Source organism: Panthera tigris, chromosome B2 (genome assembly GCF_018350195.1).
Source record: "Panthera tigris isolate Pti1 chromosome B2, P.tigris_Pti1_mat1.1, whole genome shotgun sequence".
NCBI lineage: Eukaryota > Metazoa > Chordata > Mammalia > Carnivora > Felidae > Panthera > Panthera tigris.
This window is the reverse complement of record NC_056664.1, coordinates 112494644-112512465: the sequence shown is the minus strand read 5'-3', so window position 1 is coordinate 112512465 and position 17822 is coordinate 112494644. Positions and strand designations below refer to the sequence as shown.

The 17822-nt window shown below is 40.7% G+C and overlaps 1 protein-coding gene across 3 annotated transcripts; it reads right to left on the bottom strand.

Annotated features, from left to right (window-relative positions):
• Positions 1-4695: 4695 nt before the first annotated feature.
• HEY2 (hes related family bHLH transcription factor with YRPW motif 2) lies at positions 4696-17015 on the bottom strand. Of its 3 annotated transcripts, XM_042987115.1 has the most exons (6): positions 16781-17015; positions 14770-14848; positions 14550-14633; positions 12177-12258; positions 7150-7791; positions 6976-7057 (listed from the first exon to the last, which is right to left on the bottom strand). In XM_042987115.1, exons 1-6 carry the CDS (start codon positions 16861-16863, stop codon positions 7047-7049), a joined length of 981 nt encoding a protein of 326 aa, XP_042843049.1. In that variant the 5' UTR covers positions 16864-17015; the 3' UTR covers positions 6976-7046. The 3 variants fall into 3 exon arrangements, with proteins under 3 accessions (XP_042843048.1, XP_015391428.2, XP_042843049.1); XM_042987114.1 differs by having other exon boundaries at positions 4696-7791; XM_015535942.2 differs by lacking the exon at positions 16781-17015 and adding an exon at positions 15637-15809 and having other exon boundaries at positions 4696-7791.
• Positions 17016-17822: the final 807 nt, after the last annotated feature.

Sequence of the window (17822 nt, the reverse complement as noted above, 5' to 3'; positions counted from 1 at the left end):
TTTATATGAGTTTTTGAGCAATTTAAAACTAAGTTTTAAATTTTAAGGTTTAAAATTTAAATTTTACAAATTCCCTTATACAAGTCAAACATTATGAATAATAGCCATTCTTTGAGAAATACTTTTTCTTCCACATGAGAAAACGGGACTTTGTTATCACTGCGGTGAAAACACAAAACTACAATGCACACTTAATGTAAGAAAGTTTAGAGTTAACTTGCCAAAGATACTCAACCTCATTTTGTCCCTTAAAAAAAGAAAAAAAAAGCTTACAAGGCATTCTATTACATGCATATCCATTTCATATGCATGAATCTCTTCATTCCCACAGACTAATAGAATGACAACTGAGGTCAAGGAAACAGAATATTCAATTCCCAGAAGACTAAGAACTTAGAGGCATATAAAAATGTCTCTAGTTATAAGATTTTTTAAAAACTGTACCCATATAAACTCTTAACTGTTGTGGAAAACATGCTTAACTGTAGGCCAAAAGGTTTAGGCTAGTTCAAAATCCCTTCCTGTTAATAATTTACAGTTACAGTGGATGCGTTAGTGGGCAAGTCTTTCTAGGCCAAAGGAAGAATGTTGTTTAATGACATGATGACCTGGAATGTATAAGGATTCAGAATGATCCAGCATTCTCCCCCTCACCAAAAACCCATCTTTTACATTCAGTAGAAGACTGAGGTATAACGTTTCTTTTCAAACTCAATTTTCTCAGATACCTTTTTTTTTAAGTTTGTTTTATTTATTTTTATTTAAGTAATCTCTGTCCTCAATGTGGGGCTCGAACTCACAACCCCAAGATCAAGAGTAGCATGCTCTTCCAACTGAGCTAGCCAGGTGACCCCAGATACCTTGTCTTAATACTTCACCGTTTTACTTCACCTTTGCCATCACCTTGAATGAGATTATAGGATATTCTTTGGTAGACATTACTGAGGGTTAAGGTCACCAATCAAGGTAAGGTAGGTATTACCTGCTTGAAAGTTGAAAGTTAAAACTAGGAAACTGCCAAAACTATTTCCTTTTATGTTGTACAATGGAATAGAGTGGGGTTATTCTTTTTTTAATTCTTTCATATATTAATAGGGTAAGACAGGGGTGCATGGGTGGCTTAGTCGGTTGTCTGACTCTTGATTTCGACTCAGGTCATAATCTCACTGTGGTGAGATCAAGTCCCCTGTCCAGCTGTGCCCTGACAATGCAGAGCCTGCTTGAGATTCACTCTCTCCCTCTCGTTCTGCCCCTCCCCCACTCCTGCTCACTCACAGGCATGCACATGTCCTCTCTCTCCCTCTCTCAAAATAAACAAACATTAAAAAGAAAGAAAGAAAAAAAGCGTAAGATGGTAGAGGCTTTTATGCTAATACTATAGACAGATTTACTCTTATCAATAATCCAAAATGATCCCAGGAAGGTTGAAATATTCTTGGTTAGTCTGAGGCCAAAAAAGCAGTGTCAAAAGCCATAGCCCAGAGGTCAAAGGTATGGGCTGAAGAATCAGACAAGCCTGGGTTGAGTCATAGCTTAAACTACTAGTTGCAACCTTGGGCAATTAACCACTTATTTTTCAAATCCTAATATGTAAAGCAAAAATAATATATGTGCTCTATAGGACAGTTATGAGGCTTCACTGACACAACAGATTTCACACACTTAGCATAGAGCTTAGCACGGAGAACAATGAACAGCATTTGCAGTGAGTATTCGCGTTTTGTCTTTGTTAGATCTGTGACTTAGGTTGGCCTGGCTCTGTCAGTTACAGCAGAGGACCCAATTCCCTGACCAACCCCATTCCTGTCTGTTCCTTCCAAAAGAGAGGGAGAAAGTACCACCTGGTACCTAGAGAGCCATTTCTCGTATGCCTTTGGTCCCTCATACAAGATTGTGTATGCAAGCTAAGGGGCTTTTTTTCTTTTTAAATTCTCCCATCTGAGTTCAAAGACTTATCCTTCCAAAGAATATGAGCTATAGTCACAGTTTATGATGTCATATTTGCTGTAGCACTTTGTTTTAGTTGCTGAAATATTCACAACCTCAGTTATTGCTTAGATCTTAAAAGAATTACAAGGGGAAGTCAAACTCCATTCTTCAGTAAAATCAGAACTGGGAATAGTCCCACTGGGCAATGAAAACATGAAAAGCTAAAAATACATCTATCTTTAGATCATAAAGCTTACAAAGTTAATCCAGATTCTTAATTTGACTAGGACCCTATCCTGATGCGGTTTGTTTTGTTTTAATTCTAGAGAGAGAGTGTGAGCAGGGAGGAGGCACAGAGGGAGAGAGAGAATCTTAAGCAGGCTTCATGCTCAGCTTGGAGCCAGACTTGGGGCTCAATTCCATGACCCTTGGATAATGACCCGAGCCGAAATCTAGAGTTGGATGCTCAACTGACTGAGTCACTCAGGCACTCCGGGGTATTTTTAAAGTAAGCTACTTAGCCACATTTTAATCTCTGTACATCTCTAGCCATGGATTTTTAAACTTGTACTTAAGTACACTATTATACTATAGTAGTGCCTCAAATCCAAGATGTACTTTTTTTTTTTTAACACTCTAGAAATTGGGATGTCTTATGATCAACGGATAAAGTTCTGTTGTGATTCTTTTCCTTAAAAACTGATCTTAGGGGTGCCTTGGTTGGGTAAGCATCTGACTCTTCATTTTGGCTCAGGTCATGATCTCACGATTAGTGAGATTGAGCCCTGATCTCACTTTTAGCACAGAGCCTGCTTAGGATTCTCTCCCTCCCTCTCTCTCTGCCTCTGTCCCACTCATACTTTTTCTCTCTCAAAATAAGTAAACTTAAGAAAACAAAACAAAACAAAAAACCTGATCTTAAACCAACACTGTCTCTTGCAATTGATGGTCTTACTTATGGAAATTGCTGGGTGATGTGACCTAATGACGTAATGATTGGAAAAGGAACAAGTTGATTATAAAAAGAAGATAACCCCAAAGACTTAAGATTTATGATACATATGTACATGTGGGTCATTAGGGCACATTTGGCCTTTTTTAATGTTTGAACAAAACATCCTCCTCGTTAGTATAGTGGTGAGTATCCCTGCCTGTCATAATGTTTGAACATTACTTTAAAAGTCCCTCAGATTTATTCAAATTATGATGAATTATCATGTTTGTAACATTACAATATCCCAATGAGACCAAAAATCCTCTCCAACTAGTTCTCAGAAACCTCTTGTCTCACTCTCATGGCACTTCCTTATTTTGAGGGTCCTTGTGAATAGCTAGAGTGACAGTCACACCTATAATTGTCAGGCTATAGAATCACATTAGCGTGTGCTACCCACATGTCATTCGAAACTTAACATGTACAGACAGGGTACACAGTAGTTATTCAATAAATACCTTCTGGCTCACTGATGGGAAATACAAAAGTGTGTTTTAATTACTGTTGAACTATATTTCTAGGCCCAAAATGGAGCTACTCCTACCCAAGTGCTACATGAGCAGATGGACCTTCAGATAACTTTTGAGTGCCTTTAAACGTTCCACTTGACTAGAGGTGTGGTATATCCAGATACTCAATCCCCCGATGCCAAGCCAACTCTGGGCCTTCTCACCCTAAACAAGGTTGATTATGTAACCCTGCCAACCAGATATTTTCCATTTTTCTCTTCCCTGTTCTTTATTCTTTATTCTATAAAATCTTCCTTTTGCCCCATTTTGCAGTTCTCCAAAAGGAGACTGCCTCATGAAATGTTAAATAAAGTTTGTATCACTTAAATTGTTTTCTTTAATCGTTTTCTGACATTGGGCATACATACAGCTTTTAACATTTGGGGAAAACCAGATTTCTAATAATGTCACCATTTTCCTTTTATCCTATGAAAAATCCCTTGAATTAATTTTGGGATTAACTTTTACATAATTAAAAGCCACTAATAAATCAAACTTTAAAAGTTATTTTCCTCCTGGACCATAAAAACTATTTTTTTTTTTTTTTCTGTTTTGGGAGCAAACATGAAAGCTACCACACTTAAAGGCAGAACACCACTTTCACAGAACATTGTATCAGAGATGGGAAACAGTTGTTAAAAAGAAACATCAGGCTCAAAATGGAGTCACTTGTGCAAGACCCACATAGGCAACCAAGACTTAATATCTAACCAAACTGCAGTGACCTTTAACCAATCTGGAATTAACCAATCAGTACCAGTGAGGCCATCTGCATGACAGACCGTCACCCTTTCCCCAAAGGAAGGTGACCTTGCCCGAAACAATTCACTCTTTGTTAGAAACTTCCTTTTGCAGCCCCCTTCTGCCTATAAAAGCCTTTCATTTTGTATACCTTCTTGGAGCTCCTTTCTATCTGCTAGATGGGATTCTGCCCGTTTCATGAGTGGTTGAATAAAGCCAATTTGATCTTTAAATTTACTTAGTTGAATTTTGTTTTTTAACACAGCAAAATGTGATGTCAATAGCTAATGATGTGAAACACTTATCAAGGACCAATTAACTTCAAATGACCAAAATTATAGACAACGATCACCTTTAGGAACTATGACACCCCTTAGCAACTATGTCGCAAGTTGTTTTGCAAATATTTTAATCAATTAATTGGAAAAATAACAGCCCATATGTAACAGGGAAGGAAAAAAAATGTAAGGAAAAACCAAAAAGGACAAGAAAGGGAGGAAAGGAGGAAGAAAGTGGATTTATCTTAAACTATTTAATCCAAATTAAAAATAAAAATTCCTGATCTCTAAAATGGTTTACATTCCAAAAAAGGAAAAGAAATTCTTTGAATGCTGACATTACAACAGGCACAGAATCAGCTACTAGATCTTAAAATAAGAATTACTTCTATGCCTATTGTCCACAAATCATGACTCAAAAGCAAACCTCAAATACTACTAAGTCCATGTCCTTATTTGCTACTTAACTCCATCAGAGCTAATAGAAGATGCAATGATCACAGAACTTATAGACAGGAGGAACAAAGTGATCTGGTTTTGCTCATATTTTACCCACATACAGACAGAAATTAGAAAAACTATATACTTAATTTTTCAAAACTAAAATAATGTTAGAAACCTCACACTTTTCCCCTTAATAGCATAACTGACATGAATAAAAACATTCTTTTTTTAAAAATTCTTACGTTTGGCCCAATAGCTTCAGGAACTGAAATAATCTCTTCTAGGCTTTATTGAAGGAGGGATATGTGCACAATTTCTATAGCATCAAAAGAAAGTTTCATTGAGGTAGGTACAGAGGATTTCTCATCAGGAAGCATGTATATGCTTATCACATATACAGGTGATGTTTTAAAAACCCTCTACAAATGTTTTTGAGTTACAAGATGTATGACACATTCTAGCTTATTATCCCAGGTTCAATGTACTATTATTTGGAGCTCTTGTATTTGCACTTTTCTAAGAACCACAGTTAAGAATAAAAGGCAGAGAAAACTGATCACTTCCTGTCTCCAAATAATGTCAAACCCGCCTATGCTGAATTGATATACAAGCTCAGATAAACACTATTTTCAGGCAAGCTGTGAATTATATTAAATGACTCTGAAAGTGAAAAAGAAAAGCCACGGCTTAAATTGTTAGTGAAGGAAGGCCTTGCTTGAAATTCATGTCAACTTTCCATTCTGCAAAGCAACTCATCCACATAGAAATAGTGAAAAAAAGGACTTCATTTAATTAGTGATATTTAGACTTTTGCATAGAAAAAGGTTACAAAGTAATGCAAAAAGGACTAGGTACAATAATTTTAAAACAAATATTTAAAAGTATAATTTTGTATAATGTTTAACATTCTCATGTTTATTGCTTTCTCCACACAGCAGAGAAATGAAGTGCGTAATAATACATGCTGTGTCTTTACCTTTCAAACATAAAATCTCACGTGCTCAATTTCAATGTATTAAGAGATTATTTTGTCATTAAAAATAAAAAAAAAAACACCGTTATGCAGCACTAGTCTAGGCATGAACAAAAAATAATTTATGTACATCCCACTGCATACATTCATCTTGATTTGGGATCAAATGCAATCATGAGTTTGACAAAGAGCATTTAAAAATCGTGGCTTTTCTCTTCCCAATGCTCTCTCCCTGTCTCGTCACCTCCAGAAATGCAGCTTTTCCCAAAGGGCGACAAGAATAGGTATTACACATTATCAGGACAAAATGAAGAGGATAAATACGTAAAAACAGTCCAAATGAAACAATAAATTAACCTAAACTTTTAGACACTGGAGAGTTTTCAAGTTGGCATGAATCAAATAGCTTCTGGGGGGCACATGGTAGGCAAGTGCTTCTAGGTGCACTCTATGTATGGTTTTACATAAAGAAGCACCAAATTTAGAGCCATGGAAAAAAAAAGTGCCTGGGGGCTTGCAGGCAGGGCAGAAATGGCTGTTAATCTGAGCACTGATGGAATAATTGCTTATACCAATGCATTGCTAAATGTCACCATTTGGCAGGCAAGTCTGTACAAAGAAAGAAAACTAAGATAAAACTAGGTCTTTCAACTTGAAAATTATTTTCAGCAATCCTTTTGGCCAACAAAACCTCTTGGTTTCAACAGAGTACTCTTCGCTGGCATTTTATTAAAATGTCTGCAGCCTAATGCAAGACTTCTGTCCCTTTCCTGTCTTAACCTAACCTCTATGATCTTCTTTACTTGTGCAATGTTAATCTGTTCACAAGAAAACTTTACTAGCTCAGGCACTTATGAAACACAAATATTTTTTTTCCATCTAGTTTCAAGAGAATCCAGTCAGGGTTTTGGTTTTTTTTTTTTTTTTTTCTTCCCCAATTCAGACATACTGATGCACTCCTGGATGGTACAGTCCATATATTTCCCAGGAAACTTCTAAATGAAAACAAGTGTGAAGTTTTCAAAAGTTGCTGATGTCAGTTACCAAGCTGCCTTAAACAAAACAAGAGAGAAAAGATAATACCACATTTCCACTTGTGAGGTTTGTGTCTCAAATAGCTTTATTGTTCCTTTGTGGATCTGTAGACATCTGTATGGCTACTTTCAGGGTGCAGAGGTTTAAGCTGACTCTGAAATGAAGGACATTCAGTTACTATTGCAAAAAGTTCAATGCAAACTTAAAAAGCTCCCACTTCTGTCCCCCAGGGTCGGTAAGGTTTACTGTTTGTTCCGCCGCTTGTCTGCTGAGGGCTGGAGGTGGCTGACACCGTTAGGGGCGGGCTGATGGCGGTGGCGGCTGCCACTGCTGCAGCTGCGTTCGGGGGGAGCATGGGGAAGGCCCCCGCGAAGGACAGAGGGAAGCTGTGCGCGGCTGCGGTGGCTGCTGCAGCGGCTGCGTGGACAGTGGCCGAGAGGGACAAGAGAGAGGTGGACAGAGGTGGCACGCAGGGGGCAACGCTGCCCGTTGACGGCATCCGAAGGGCAGAATCGGCGTGGGCAAACGTGGCCGTGAGCAGGGCGGAGCCGTGGGCAGGAGGCACTTCTGAAGCCGTGGAGAGGCGACAAGGCGTTGACTCGGAGGCGTGGAGTCCGTTGGGTTGGAGCAGGGCAGCGGGGAGATGGTGGAAGGCCGCCGCCCAGTGGTGCGGGTGCAGGGGGTGATGGTGGTGGGCCAGTGAGGACGTCATGGCCGCCGCCTCCCGCTGCGAGGCGCACGTGCTGAGATGAGAGACCAGTCGTACCCGCAGGGGATCCGAGGAGTCCAGGCCCTCCACGGAGCTCAGATACCTGGCCACCTCCGTTAAGCACTCCCGGAATCCAATGCTCATGAAGTCCATGGCAAGAGCATGTGCGTCAAAGTAGCCTAGAAGGGGGTTTGAGTGAAGTGGGGGCCAGGGCAGGGAGTGAGAGAAAACGGCACGATTACTGTGAGTAAACACCAACTGTGCTCCTCTCGGTGCTGCAGAAGATTCAAGCGGGATGACGACCCTTTCTCAAAATGTTGCCAGTTATTTATGGTTGTAACTTCTGCAGAAGAAAGTACACTTTGCAATTCACATGTGTGACAAGGCTGGCAATGCTATATGCTACAGTTGTTCTTGCAACCAAATACTACGGTGGGGAAAAAAATTAAGAACATCCGTGTTTCAAACACTTCCATAAAAAACCAGGAGGGGATGTCTCTCCTTTTGTACGGTGGGATAGTGAAATTCCCTCGTAAACTTTTGCATGGAAGTACCGAGTTTCAGTCTCTTTGTCTCTGTCACATGAGGTGGAGATTAAAGGGTTTATCTGAAACATCCTCACTCTTGGCATTTGTCACAGAGATATGAAATGTATCTTAGCAGCTTGAAGACCTTCTTTAAAAATATGCTAGAATCTCTTAATAAACTCAACAATGTTTTTTTTTTCAAAGTGAAAACATCTTGTCATTAGTTTGTAACAAAAAGATTTGATGAAAACAAAATGACTTTTTAAAAATCTTGGTTACTAATTTGAAGATCTTACTTTTCTATCATGCAATATCAGGCTGCTTTACTGATAAGAGATTACTATACCTCTTTGCTTTTCTTAAATTTAAATATATATTTCCTTCAGTGGTTAGCTTACATTTTCCTGGCATCTACCCAGGAAAAAGATGTGCATTAATTTTTCAGTGTGTATGCATGCACAGCCCACATCGAAGGTCACTACCGTAAAAATGGCTGGAGCTGGGTCACATTTAGAAGAATCCCTTTTTATCCACTGATAATACACTGGACAGAAAATAATAAAGTATTTTTATTAATAGTGCCAATTTAGGATAGAATAATCAGACAATTGGGGAAATGTCACCACTTTGAATGGGTGACCTCTAATATGTACAAATGCATCTTTTTTCAGATTCTTTCTCATTTGTAACTTTTTTTTTTTTTTTAGCTATTTTCAAATTAAAAATTTACTCAGTTTTGGGATATGGGTATATCTAAATGAGAAATACCACAAAGTTATTTTCGTCTAAGGCATTTATATTCTCTTTTTCATGTTTCTGTAGATCAAAGTATTACCTGTTTCATTTATCATCCACTAAAAATTAAACCATCTTATTCTGTAATCAAAGCATTTGGAAAATAGTATTCACGATATTCACAGTCCTAAATAAAGTTAGAATATCAACAGAAATTTGGAAGTCCCAAAAACACATCTGAGGCAAAAAGATACACCATGAAAACAGTAAAAATAACAGCACAAAGCAGATACAAGAGAATATCATGAAATGTGGGAGATCAGCAACAAAAATAGTTAGCATCCCAGAACTTCAGCTTAGTTAGCAACAAAGTCCCTGGGATTAAGAGGGAAAGCTCTTCCTGAAGACGACGCCTCCGTGGACAGATTTCACATGAGGACCCTCAAGGTTCTTTGCGGGGCATTGCAGGCTTCTAATTTTCATGAGGTAAGGAGGGAGGAAATCAACAGAAGTCAGAGTCCAGAAATGCAGAGGGATCTAGAAATTTAGGTTCCTCTACTAAATTCTCTCTAGAGCTACCTCAATACCAAGATAGACTATAAAGAATGGAACAACATAATTGGAGCCCCAGGAGCTTCCAAGAATTTTCATGAGCGGGTACAAGATGATTGAAAGTTGTGGTTTGCCAGCTGTATGTTGTTATACGTGGCTGAGTTCTCTGTTGCATATTGAGGAGTATCAATTGTGTAATTCCTATTATGTTGCTGAATGCAGAGGGAAATGGCAACCAGCAGCTGTCTCCTGGGAATAGATATTGGGCCAATAATAAAAGCACACGGAGCCATTCCACACCACTTCCTTCATGCCATCACTGTTATGCAGCTTTGAGTGAATAAACTCACAACAACCTTGTGAGGTAGACACTATGGCTATCATCATTTTGCAGATGAGAAAACGGACTCAGCGAGGGTTAGTAGTTTACCTAGGGTCACAGAGCTAATATATGGCAGATCAAGGATTTGAAACCAGGCAACCCAACTGCAGTCTATGCCCTTCACCACTGGGAGGCCCCTACAGCAGTTGTGAGTCTTTGATGATATGAGCTCACATTGCCCGCCCCTCCTGTTTAAGGCCCACATTTTCTCCTATGGGATGACCTCTCTAATGACTTGGCAGTCAGGCAACTTGTGTGGAGCTTGCTTGGAAATGTCTGTTCATAAACTATTCTGGGATGAATTTTAGGACTGTTCAGGTAGCCAAGAATAGCAACCAAGAATGGAACTTAGTTTTTATAATAAGGCATAAGAACAATATTACTCTTTAGAAGTATAGCTCATGCCAAATATTTGAAACCCTGATAAGAATTCTTGGCCTTGTGGTGAACAACACCAAGGGAGGCAGAGCAATCAAAAAGCTGTTCCTGCACCATCACTAACTCAACTAGTCTTCTACATCTGAAGTAGCAGGTGCAGAGACAAAATCATGGGGCTGAAAGTGCTTTAGAGCTCAGAGTGCTAGTGTAGGCCTCACAGTACTGCAGAGCACTTCTGCCTTGGGTTAAAGGTCAAGCAGCAGCCAAGCTGGGCTGGATCACTGGCTTCTACGATTTCATCCAGTTCTCCTCTATTATGTAAGAACTTTTACATCCTATTCTGAGGGTTACATTTTAATGATTAGAAATCACAATTCCATACCCATGCAGGATGGTTTCTAGAGAAGGTGGGCTTCTCTTTAAAGTGTTTACTTCCCACCTAAAAGATTGTGAAGGCCAGTGCTGATGTTTTGTTTTTTCAGTTTACTTATTTTGAGAGAGAGAGAGAGAGAGAAAACGAACGAACAAACAGGGGAGGGGCAGAAAGAGAGAGAGAGAGAGAATCCCAGGCAGCTTCCACACCATCAGTGAGGAGCCCAATGCGGGGCTTGAACCCATGTACTGTGAGATCAGGACCCAAGCCAAAACCAAGAGTTGGACACTTAACCAGCTGAGTCATCCAGGCACCCCCAGGGCTGATGTTCTAAAGGGCTTCAGGGGCGCCTGGGTGGCTCAGTCGGTTGAGCATCTGACTTCGGCTCAGGTCATGATCTCACAGCTTGTGAGTTCGAGCCCCGCATCAGGCTCTGTGCTGACGGCTCAGAGTCTGGAGCCTGCTTCTGCTTCTGTGTCTCCCTCTCTCTCTGCCCATAACCTACTCACATTCTGTCTCTCTCTCAAAAATAAATAAATATTTAAAAAAATTAAAAAATAAATAAAGGGCTTCAGCAGTATGGCCATACTGGAGTTAAGTACTGAAGTACTTCTATACCAATTGGTAAATAGCTACTTCCCTCCAATGCTTTGGCTCTGCTCTGATCTAGGGAAAACTGTGATACTATGTGATAAAAAGCTAATGCTGAGCAGAGAAGCCTCCAGGATGGAGGGAAGCACTTAGCCCCTGGTGGTACCCTCTCCCAACCCAGTTGTCAAATGTACTGAGTAACAAAAATACTCTCGGTTAAGGTGAATAGCAAAGGCTTGCTTGAAGGCTAAAAACAATACAAAAGGGCAAAATCAAGTCTCAGTAACATGTGAGAAGAAGGATAATAAAATGTGAATAAGTTATTACAGCTTTCAGGATCTCAAGTCTATTTTCAATATAACATGAGGGTCCATCCCTGACCTCTGGATGATTCTAATACAGAAGATATCTCTCCAGGGCACTGGGCCGGGGGCACCTATTCCTGTTTGCTCTCTGCAGGAATGACTGATGCATTAGTAGTTTCCAGTCCAGAGAATTACTACCTACACTTCAAATGTTCTGTCTGGTCCAAACCCAAGACCAAGCAAAATCTGAAAACAATGAAAATAATTCTTAAGTTAATTCCTTTGAAATAGTTGTACTGTATTGAGTCCCAGCCTTGATCTAATGGAGTCTGGGGGAAGGGAAAGAAGAAGAGAAAAAGATTGCCTTTAACCTCCTGTTTATGTTTGGATGTTTGTGTGTTTGTTTTGTCTTTCTGTACAGATTCCAGCATGTGCTTCTGAGGTCCCAAACAAATCTCTGACCAGGCTGCTGTGAATGAAGCTTTACTCCCACAGTATTATGAAAGCAAACACAAGCCCAGGGTCAAGTGCTTCTTTTGTTCCAGAAGTTCTTTCCCACGAGTTCAATCCTGCCATTAGCATTGATTTCTACAGCTTTAATCTGGGACCTCCTATCTCAGCTTGTTAAAGAACTGTTCAACTATGACTTTCCTATAATCTTAGGGGAGGGGAATGAAAAGAGAAAGGCGGAAAGGGGGTAAAAATGAAGTCACCTACTTACCTTTACCCCCAGTTGCCTGAAGCATCTTTAAATGATCTACTGTCATTTGCAGTATTTCGGCTTTCTCTAACTTTGCAGATCCCTGCATAAACAAATCATGAAGTCTTATAAGTCCTATGGAAACTGACTTGGAACATTTTACACTGGATTTTCAATTTTTCTTCTCACTAGAAAAGTCTAAATTTAATTTTTTTCATAGAAAAATCTGAATTCTTTGCAAACTTTACATGCAAACAATAATTATTACATCATACCTAATGACAGATATTTGCCAATTTATCATTTAAAGACTAAAAGGCATAACAAATAATTTTTTAATCATATGATTAAACTATATTCCTAAGATTACTCCGCTAAAACTATTACACTGCAAAAATGTCAAATCTTGTATCCAATCTCTACCCTATATTGGGGGACATTCAACAGTCTAGATCAGCTGAATCCAACTCTGAAGGTTAAGGAAATAGGATCTTAGCAAATTAGATTTTTCAAAAATAAAAAGTCCTAGTAAGCCTTTAAGATACACCCCTGGTAAGGAGAACCAAAAACAAAAAAGGGAAGACTTAAGGTTTTTTGGGGTTTTTTTTTTCCAAAAATTACCAGCAGGTGTCACTGTGAATGCCAAGTTCATAAACAAGAAAGCATAATTTACTCCTACCTAGTAAGCATCAGAAATGCTTAAAGATTATTTGAACCCTTTAGAACAGTTCTTAATAAAATGCCTTGGGAATATATTTATACATTCTACTTTTCAAAATAAGGCAACCTCTAGAAACCAACCAAAACACAAAATGTGCCACCTTGAACTGCCTCAGAGGACTCTGGGTAGCTTCTAATTTCCTGGAAAAACTAAATAATTAAATCAATGTGTCTTTCTCAAAAGGAAACTGAAGTTTTCTTCAAGTTCCTATGCTCTACTTTTTTGTGAAAATTATCAGCACCCTGTACATGGTGAGAGTGCCAGAGTCATTGAAACCGCTAGAAAGAACACTCTTCTAATCACACCGTAACAGGGCCAGCTCGCCAGGGTTGGTAGCCAAGCCTGGCAAATGGGAAAGCCTGTGTTTATGGTAACTAACTGCCAAACAACTGAGGTTAGCTTTTAAGGTTTAAGTCGACATTTAAGAAAAAAAAATCTAACAAACTGATGGGAAAAATACTCACCAAATAACTGCAGACATTTTGGTACCCAAAGTGAAAACAGTGATTACTGATGTTTTCATTTTCAGCCTATTATCATTGAAAATGTTACTAATCAAAACTACAATTTCCACGTTACATTTAGCTTACCAAAGTCGGTTTCAGCATATAGGTATCTTTTTTTTTCTCTCACAAATGTATAATCAAGAGCCTGTTACATCTTGCACTTCTGTCAATATTCACTTTTTCCATCAAGATGTACAGGAGTTTCAGTGAAAGTAATAACAAAATTGCAGTTTCTGGATAATTGCCAAGGGCTTTTGTAGGGCTTGCTGTATAATGTTTGTAGTTCATGAAGTAAACAACAAAATGACATAAACAAACAACTGCTGTCTTATATGCTATTCGAATTAAATTGAAAGTATTTCCAACAGTGTATGATGCCATATTCTTTGAAAGATGCTCTTAGAAATCTGTGCCATTAGCCATTGTGGCAAGAGATATAAAACTTTTCCAAGAAAACAAAGGAAGATTTAAACATTTGGCTTCCTCCTTTTCTAAGTATGCAAAAAAAAAAAAAATTATTTTATTATTTTTTTTTTTTGGTAAAGGAATACTTGAATTCTGAAAGAGGGAATTGTTGGCTAGTTTTATTTTTATCAAACTTCCAAAGAGATGCCCCAAACAGAACACCACTCTATTAATCTAGGGATTAAAAATGAAACTAAGTGATTTGGTAAATAAATTGTATTAGTATTACCATTCAGGAACTAGAGCTAGAAATGTTACTTCCTGGACTTTTGTTATTTTTAAAATAAAAAGCGCTTTTTTTTTTTAGCAGTTTACAAAAAAGTGAAATTTTGTGATATATATATATGTGTGTGTGTGTGTGTGTGTGTGTGTGTGTGTGTGTGTATTTAAAGAGTACGACATACAGCTGGGTTTTGAACAAAACCACTACTGGTCTTCATAGAAAGAACAGAGAAAGCATGAACACTGTTACCCTTAAGGGAAAATAAGCTGAAGAATGGAAATGTTTTTCAACTTCATGATGGATTATGTTTTTAATAGTTTTGCCACAACAAAGCATTTTATTGAAATAGCTGCTCTGTGCCAGATCAGGGCACATACACCATTATTTTAATGAGCTTTAACAAGAACCCACATTCCCAGATGAGAGAATCAGATTTTCTGAGTCTTTTGGTGGGGTGGTCAGGGGTGAGGGTTGCTTACTTGTTTCTCAAAAGCAGTTGGCACCAGTCGTCTCAACTCCGATAAACTGTTATTTATCCGATCTCGACGCCTTTTCTCTATTATCTATCCCAAAGAAAGCAACACAACAACAAAAATTTATGAATACACAAATGATAAAATTACTCTTAATGGAAGAACACCACTGTTATACATTAGTCTGAATCACATGAACTAAAAAGAAAAAAAAAAAATCACATACCCCTCTCCTTTTCTTTCTTGCCATAATCTGAGATGTTGTTGTTGGGGAATTCGATCTAATCACAGAGCTAGTACTTTGCCTGTGAAACAGGAACAGTACATCAGGTGCTGCATTAACATAACAATGGTTTCTTCTGGGTACTTCATAGCACCCATTAAATATTGAGCGACTGCACAGCTCAGGTCTATATTATTTTATTCTTAACTCTTACTTTTCTCTTAACATACTTTGTTTTCAGCCCTTATATCTCTTTCCATGCCTTTTTTTTTTTTTTAACAAGTAATCCAGACACCAAATCCATTGACAAAAACATCTCTCAACTTTTAAGTCTTGCAGTGAAAAAATTACAGGCAGACAGAATGAGAAGTTAGAAATTAGTACTTCCTGGTGCCACTCAAAAATGTTTCTTGAAAATCAGCTAATCTCTAATAGCATCCTTCCTGCACCCTCCTCGTCAGACCCACTAAGCAAAGCAAAGCAATTTTAAAATAAAAGCCATGTTTAGCACCACTATCAAACAGATATAAGGTCGTCACATGTCAAACTGTTGTCCCTAGATGCAATCTTCAAAATAAACAGAAGTTATCTTACTATCTCAAAACTTCAATTAGACATATCTCACAACAGAAAAAAAAATGTAATGTTTTGTATACTAATCTTCCAAAAGAATGCCCCAAACTAAATACGGCACTGATAGGGAAATTAAAATTACATCAACTACTAGGTAAATGTTTTAGTTTGAAAACGAAACTGTAGGTGAGTATCCCCTCGTCTTCAAGCTAAGCTTAAATCTCTATAGGGGCTGCAATCAATCTTGAGTTTACTAATGAAAAGATATTTTATACTGAAAGTTCAATCAATTATCACCTGTAACTTTTATGATGCTTTCTAGTTTGTACATGTCTCTCTTCATAATTCGTGGATACTATGCTTCTTTATGTTCTCGAATTCTCCAGGTTCCTGTTATTTGCTCTCTTTCATTTTAGAAATGTTGCACACACCAGGTTCTTATTACCTCACCTTCTCACTTCTGGATCTTATTTCTGAATTAACTGTCTCCCTCAGTCCCACCCCATCTCAACTGGTTTCATCTTTCACAAGGCTTCTTCTGTTTTTCAGATCTCATTTTTTTAAGACGACACACGCTTTAAAAATAATTAAAAGATACTTTGCAAACGCTTCCTGTAAATATCTTTGCTGTTGCTGATTTCACGCTTTGGCTTGTGCTTACGAGAATAACGATGTGGAAAGAAAACCAGTATTCCAAAGGTAGGAAGAATTTTGCTCTTTGAGTGACAGCTGCAGATAAATAATTAAGGAGCTTGTGGGGATGCCAATTAGAAGCAATTATCATTTGACCCGCCTTGGCACTAAAATGCCTCGGTAATCTCCCTCTGTCACTGGAAAGTGGAGGTCTGGCTTCTGTGATCACGACTCCGATCTTTTCCAGACTTAACAGCAAGCAGTCGAAGAGATGATCTACGCCCGAAACGATCCGTCACTCACTCTCCCGTAAACCCACTCACACACGGCCAACGGAAAGCTTAACCTCCTTAGCCTTAACATCGCAAACTACTTTAATGTCTCCAAAAGGCAAGTCATCATTTTAGGCTCTTGAAAACTTAAAAAAAAAAATTCAATCTGTTTTGCTCTTCACCTGGCCCATCCTTAAAGTACTCCCACAGTTTCAGAGGCGGGGGCGTCGCCCGTCGCCAGCCGGTCGGCTTGCCTAACGCTGACAGCCTGGGACCCTCCCTCGCCAACTCCTGCGCAGTCTTTCAGTCGCGTCCCCTTTCCTCTCCGCCCCACCCCTGGTGTGAAAGCCGACATCCCCCGCCCCACCGCAACGCACGCTCCGCGAGCGCCCACCGCTCAAAATTTCCCGGGCAAAACTTTCCCCGCTATGTTAGGACGCCGCGGAGAGGAGCCTTGGGATTTCCAAGGAGCCGCTCGCGCACAAAGCTCCCCGACGCCTCGGGCTCCGGGCAGTTCCCGTCGAGCCCGCGCTCACCCCGAGTAATTGTTCTCGCTCCCCACGTCGATGGTCTCGTCCATGTCGCTCTCGGAGGTCGTCTCCTCGCAAGGGCGCTTCATCGCGGCGAAGACGGCGCTGGGCACAGCCCAGCCCGAGCCACCGACGCCGAGCGGGGCGCAGCGCCCTCCCTGCCTGCCTCCTCCCTTCCTCCCTCCCTCTCTGGGCCCGGGCAGGCGCGGCTCCCGCGGCGGCGCGGTCGGCTCCTCGCGGCTCTTTCCCACGCCGCAGCCGAGCTCGGCCGCAAGAACCGGCGCCGGCCACGCCCCTCCGCGCGGGCGGGGCCACCTCGCCCGCCTCCCGCGCGCAGGCCCCGGCCGCCCCGCCGGGTTCCGCCTCCTCGGGGTCGGCGTGGCCCACGATTGGTTGGGGCGGAGGGGCGGGGCCGCGCTCGCCAATGCTCGCGGCGGAGGCTTCTGCAGAGGCGTGGGAACGCTGCCGCGCACCTGGGGTCCGGGAGCTGCGCGCGGGCGGGAGAGGCAGCGGCGAGCCAGAGCGTGAGGTTGATAGCTCCCGCTAGGGCAGCACGCGGACGTGGGCGCGAGCGCGGCGAGAGAAGGCCGCTGAGGGGCGGGCTTCGGACCTCGGGTTTCGGCCCTCCTCCTCATCCCCCCACAGTCTGACGGTGAAGTTTCTGTCTTGTGTTTAAAGAATAACTCCAAGCGCGTGGCTGAGTGTGAGCGAGCGTGTAGTGACGTTGGGAGGCGCCGTGGCTTAACCGAACCGCCCCAGTCGGCCGTCCCTCGTCTGGACCAAAACTGCTGACTGGCTGACCCTGACGGTCACATTTGCCCTCTGGGGTTTTAGAAAACCTTAAATGAAAGTTGCTTTTCTCCCTGGCAACTCTCGAGGCTGCTTCCGCGGCCTCTGGGCTGTGGACAGATAAGGACGTGAGTTTCCCCGACCAGGTACTTAACCGCTGGCTGTCGGAGGGTCTGAGGTCGGCTACCATGTGACGTTCGCTTTGCTCTAAATCAGTTATTTCCATTTGGCCACAGGGGCCTTGGGTAGTAGACTCCGC

Bases quoted from the DNA above. Each gene is read 5' to 3' on its own strand.
- HEY2 (XM_042987114.1), bottom strand. From the start codon at position 16,863: ATGAAGCGCCCTTGCGAGGAGACGACCTCCGAGAGCGACATGGACGAG. The intron at 14,849-16,780 runs GTGAGCGCGGGC...CCTGTTTCACAG, and splicing joins AGCGAGAACAATTACTCGGG to GCAAAGTACTAGCTCTGTGA. The intron at 7,792-12,176 runs GTAAGTAGGTGA...ACCCCCTTCTAG, and splicing joins TCAGGCAACTGGGGGTAAAG to GCTACTTTGACGCACATGCT.